Below are 5,747 nucleotides of genomic sequence, written 5' to 3' on the forward strand. Positions count from 1 at the left end.
AGTACCTCACTTTTGCCTGTTCACCTCTGGTCTATTTCCCGCAAAAGGAGGGATTTGTGAGAGAAGGATTTATGATTTTCTGAATATATAATGAGAATATTCTGTAGTACACATTTCTGTCCACTAGATGGCTGCAAACCATGAGTATGAGAAGGTCAATGAGGGAGGGGAAAGAGGGGATTACATTACAGTCTTCAAATACACCTATAGACTCAGTGAAACCACTCCTATCAGGTTAAGGAGCCAATAGTCTCTTCTTAAGGAACACCCCTTTTGTGATGTCATGTCTGCTATTTAAGTGAATGTACTGTGAATAAAACGCTCTCTCGCCTGCTCTCTTCTACCATGGCTAAAGGAGGATGAGAAGATGCTTTCATGAAACCACCTAGTGTCTGGTCTCATTATAAAGCAGTATGCTGTACACATACTTATTCTTCTAATTGATTTGGCACCACACAAAGAAGAAGGAGAAGCGCATGAATTGCGCTAACAAGGCTAGCTTCTCTCTCTCACAAGCAGAGTGGTCAATATCTCCTTTTCACAGCCTAAATGGATGCCCTTTCTACAGTCTCTGAACAGGAGGGCCTTCCTGTCCTTTGGTTATGGTGGGCAGCTTGTAGCTTATAGTGTCCCCACTACATGCAGAGGAGGCTAAAGCCAGATTGGCGGCCATTACCTTCCTTGCCAAAGTTGTCCGCAATCCCTTTGTGTCAGCTAAACCTTCTGTAGATCTTCTCCCTTCTAAGGGCTGGTACATAAACTGCTTGTAGTCTATAGGGGACTGGATCTCCCTACAGGATCTGCTTCTTCTCACTCTGAGGTGTTCACATCAGAATCCTCCTCCTAGAGAGGAAATGTGGAGCCAGCCCTGACCAGCCTCATGGGACCTCCCATTCCCTATACAACCTTATGGGATTTATAGGACATGCACATAATACATGAAATACAATGATATTAACACTTTCAGTGCTTTGCAGTATGTTTTGGCACACTGCACAATGGTTTGGGGTCTGTGCTAATTTAGACGGTCTGGTCCGGGGTCTGTAGTCAGTTTTGGAGGTGATGGTCAAATGCAGTGTCGTTGGAGAAATACCCTATATAAAGGAACATATGTTTAAAAAGATTGAGGTCAACACACTTTTGGGATCTCTCCCATGTGATTGGTCAGTCAATGGATTTTCATTATTTTTTATTGGATTCAACCTGATGCCAAAATACGTCAGTTCTCTCAAAAGTCTTGGTTATTTTTAGGGTATATTCCCACACAGCAGATTTATGTCCCATTCATCTGAATAGGATTTTCAGAAACTAAAATATCTGCTGCATGTGAATATACCCTTACAGCATTGGCTTGCTAATTCAACTATCTAACAATATGCTAGCCAGGGATCTATTGTTCATAAATCCATCAGCTTCACAGTAATCACTGGGCAGACTGGGCGTAGTTGTCACTTGGAAACTAAACAAAAAGTTGGAGCTGCAGGTCTGAACCTGCCAGGAGTTGCCAGGAAACCAGTGCGTTGTAGGAGCTCAGCAAAGGTGCAGAAATAACTGAGACAGGTGAGAGAGCAAGAAAGGCTGCAAATCCCGAGCCGTCAAGGAACTTTCTGGAGCTGAAATAATGGTCTGCACCATGAGGTGAAGCAAGATCTGGAAAAGTATGAAACAGCTTTAGCCCAAACTTAGACCCTGAAGTGGTCAATTTGAGGTCCTTAGCAGCAGAAGGACATTGCATCCACCAGCAAACTATAGTATCGGAATAGAGTTATGAGGTGTTTCGAGCATGGAAAAACTGTATTCATCATTGCGAGAGGAGATCAAAGTCTTCGAGGACCAGGTCCAGAAGTGTCGAGTCAGCTTTGACCTGCAAACCTTGCAAAGAGCCTTGGCTTTGGTTGCAGAAGACAACAAGGAAAATCTTGACAGCTGGAAGAAGGTAAACCAATATGTCCAATCTACTTCCACATCTGGAGAGCAAGGGTTTCGACTCCGCAGGTACTTCTCTTGGTTGTTGTCCTATGTGGGGTATCTTGGGACCATGAAGGACTCCTTTGATGACCATGCGGTTTTCCCATTGTGTGATAACCTGTACATCAATGAAGAGGCAGAAACCCTGACTGTACAAACACCCATCCCGGTGTCCCCTGGTAACATCGCGAGCACCGCCAGGCAACTATTCCACCATCGACGGAGGTGGGCCCTTCTTCTTAGCTCAGGGACTCATGATACCCAAGGACCTTCTCATCCAATGGGCTTACTGCACTGTATTCCAGATATATTTGAAGAAAGTCTAGTGACAGCTAATTTAGCTCGAAACTGGATCCTTCTCCATGAAGCTCGGAATAAGAATCCTTCAAGTGTCACTCCATTGAGGAGTCAATTAGACCATGAGTTTCAGGTCACAAAAACAAGGAAATTTTTTGGGTCAGCCAAATCTACAGCTGATGAAGAGACCCAAGCCGAACTGAAGGACGTGAGAGAACATCTGATGTTTCTCCTATGGAGAGCAGGACAAGCCGAGGCTTTGGAAAAGCAGGTGAAGGACACCAAGCAGAAGGTGCAGAGTCTCCAGCAGGACATCAGCAAACTTCAGAGAGATGGAACAGACACTTCTGACATCAGCCTGGAAAACCAAAGGCGTCTGGAGAAACTGCAGCGGCAGCTCGACCTGGAAATCTTCCGTCAACGAGTAGTAAGCTGTGACTGGCAGCTCGAGCTGGAGGTCCGACCACTGCTCATTAGACAGATAGATATGGTAAGTTGATATAAATCCCATATCACTGTATGACTAGGAAGGAAGTCTAGGACAGCCTGCTGAGAACATCGGCAGAAGCTGTAATGGCGGCCATATTGGTTGACACCCATCTTTCCCAGAAAGAGATATATCTAAAAAGGAATGTTGGGTGTCAGCTTCACCTTAAAAGGAGGAGCCAAAATAAAGCTTATTGTAAGAATGAAACGTTCTGCAACTTTTCTGTTAAATCCTCACCATTTTCAAGATCGCTTCTTGCTGTCAGTGAATGGTAAATAAAATTGTAGCTGTAGCTGAGCAGATGTATTACTTCTGACAGGGGAGAGTTTGTCAAAACTGCCTCCAGGAAAGACTGTGGTCCCAGAAGACATCAGCAGCTCAAATGTATGTCCTTCCCTAATGGTTTGCTACAATGTATCAGTGTAGGCAGGGCTGGATGAAGGTATGTGGGGGCCCCGGAGCAAACCTATGGGAGGCCTCAGACTATTTATTTAGAGAAAGATAGAAAGTAAGGGTCCTTTTAGGGGGGAAGATTTTTGCCCGTTACCAACACCAATCAACAATTTAGGAAGTCGATTGCCGCCAGAAAATAGTCTGAACAAATGGCCACGTGAACGATCGTTCGCTGCCTCCGACCTTTCGTGTGGTCATTATTCCCTCTACCGTTGGCTGCACCCAGTGGGCACCATAATGTATGTTTAGACCAAAGTGGAGGCTTTGTGACAATTGCTCCTCTTTCCTTTGATATTAAATACATTTTGAGGGTAGGTTTTCAGCCACTGTATACAATCAGGATTGCTCCCATTCAATGACAGCCAGCAGAGATCTTAAAAATGGTGATGAACTGAAACAAGATGTATCTTAGAAAAAGGCAGAATATTATATGAGCTGCTTGGTCTACAGATCTCGGTGGCTACCATAAGCGATCTTATAAGTACTGTATGTGTTAGGCTCCCACAATATGGCGGTATTATGTGGTCACTATTTAGCCATTTTAACGCACATATTACTCCCGCTACACCCAGACCTGACTCTATTCTAAGGAACAGAAATTTAGATCAGCTTAGAACTCTATGGTAACCATGTTCGGTTCCGGAGGACCAGGTGTTGAGACTGCAATATATAAAATGGCTAAATTACGCCACCGTAATACCGCCATATAGTGTGAAAGCTAAAAGACAATTCTACCCACTTTGCATTCAAGTATAGTGAAAGGAGACACACCTGCTGACCCATATCTCCCAGCCATCCCGTTTTTTTCCCCACAGGACTGGACCTCAGAGAGACGAGGCTTCTGCAGATTTGTCCCAAAGTGGTGGTTTTTGTGGACATATCAAGGCGGGGCTGAAATTGTTCTGCAAATGGTGACTGAAATGTTGGAAGGCTTTGTTGACCGATTTCTTTTGAACTTCCAGGTTCGGGAACGTTGCACACAACTGGAGGCCACAGTAAACCCACAAAAACAGCCGATGGAGGCGTCTCCCCTGGAATCTTCCGGAGGGTTCAGTGACGGTGAATGGGAGAACAACTCAGTCTTTTCTCACAGCTCCGACTACTCCTCCGATGTTTTTTCCACACACTGAAGGACATGGGGCACCCCTGGCATGGAACTTAAGGGGGTCTGAGACAATCTGGTCACAGGGCGGCCAGGTTGGCTGTCAGAGCACCCAGTTTTCCAGACTTCCCTATAACTATAGAATGTATTCAGCTGTTATATTTTGGGTTATCATTACCAAATGTATCAAGCCAATGAGCTTAGCTGTCTCTACCAGCATCGCTCTTACCCACTGAGCCAGGAGGCCTAGAGATCATAACCAGCTTCACTTCCAGGAAAAACAACGGCGAATCTAGAAAATCCATTCTACTTCTCCCAGCTGAAGATCAGGACTTGCTGTAAGGCATCTAGCCATAAGGACCAGTCCACACGTGGCCGCGCTATCATGATCTTACACAGATTTCTTTTTAAAGAACGAGGCAAAACTGTGACGTGATCTTTAAATCCCAAAATGTTTAATTCGTCTCCCTTCCTGAACAAGGAAAAGTCAATATTTCCTCTGATGCTTGAGTTTTCTGGGAAGAAAGAAGACGTTGAAGACTCCATCAGCACTAATTCCTTGTCTTGTCCTGCCCTCGCTCTTGATCTGCTCTCTTTCTATTGGATTTGCAGAAATATTCTCGGCTCATTAGGTTCAATTAGAGCAGATTCCTTCGTTTTCTCGGTTACGTGCGAGCCGCAGTCCTGCCCGGGCGCGCTGCCAGAACTCAGGAGGGTGAGCTCAGGAACTGCAGCTATTTTAAGCCTCAGCAAGGGAAGAAAGGAAGCTGGACTTTTTGCATGGTTGGCACATTCATTGCAGAAGTTGACACACCCCATTTATCAAATTGCACCGAATTAGTTCTATTGACGCTTGAAAGTGTTTTCTGCATTGTGGGTCAATGGCGCTTTGTAGGGCTGATGCAACAGTGACACAACGCTGCCAAAATGTGAATATAACATACCAAAAAAACACTACCATACACTGCTTAGATAACACCGCCATACGGTGCTCATATACTGTAATATTGTTATATACTGTTTGAAAAATACCGCCATGCAATGCTTTAATTATACCAGCATACAGTGCTCCTATGATATCAACATACACTGCTTAGATAATACCGCCTTACAGTGCTTAAATAATACCAGCATAGTGTCCATATAATACCGCCAAACAATGCTTAGATAATGCCACCATACAGTGCTTAAATGATACCGGCATGCAGTGCTCACATAGTATCATCGAACACTGTTTAGATATTACCATGCTTAACTCATACCAGCATACAGTGCTCATATAATGCCACCATACATGGTTCAAATAATACCACTGTACAGTGCCTTAATAATACCAACATACAGTGTCTATATAATACCGCCATACAATGCTTAGATAATACCGCTATACAGTGCATAAATATTACCAGCTTATACTGCTCACATATCATCGTTCACTGC

General features: G+C 44.3%; 1 protein-coding gene across 1 annotated transcript; it reads left to right on the forward strand.

Moving 5' to 3' along the window:
* Nucleotides 1-1,574: 1,574 nt before the first annotated feature.
* Nucleotides 1,575-5,476, forward strand: LOC121008114. Its single transcript, XM_040440458.1, has 2 exons — nucleotides 1,575-2,755; nucleotides 4,168-5,476. The coding sequence occupies exons 1-2, from the start codon at nucleotides 1,784-1,786 to the stop codon at nucleotides 4,333-4,335; spliced, it is 1,140 nt and encodes a 379-aa protein (XP_040296392.1). The 5' UTR covers nucleotides 1,575-1,783; the 3' UTR covers nucleotides 4,336-5,476.
* The last annotated feature ends 271 nt before the right edge of the window (nucleotides 5,477-5,747 follow it).

This window comes from Bufo bufo, chromosome 7 (genome assembly GCF_905171765.1).
Source record: "Bufo bufo chromosome 7, aBufBuf1.1, whole genome shotgun sequence".
NCBI classification, from domain to species: domain Eukaryota; kingdom Metazoa; phylum Chordata; class Amphibia; order Anura; family Bufonidae; genus Bufo; species Bufo bufo.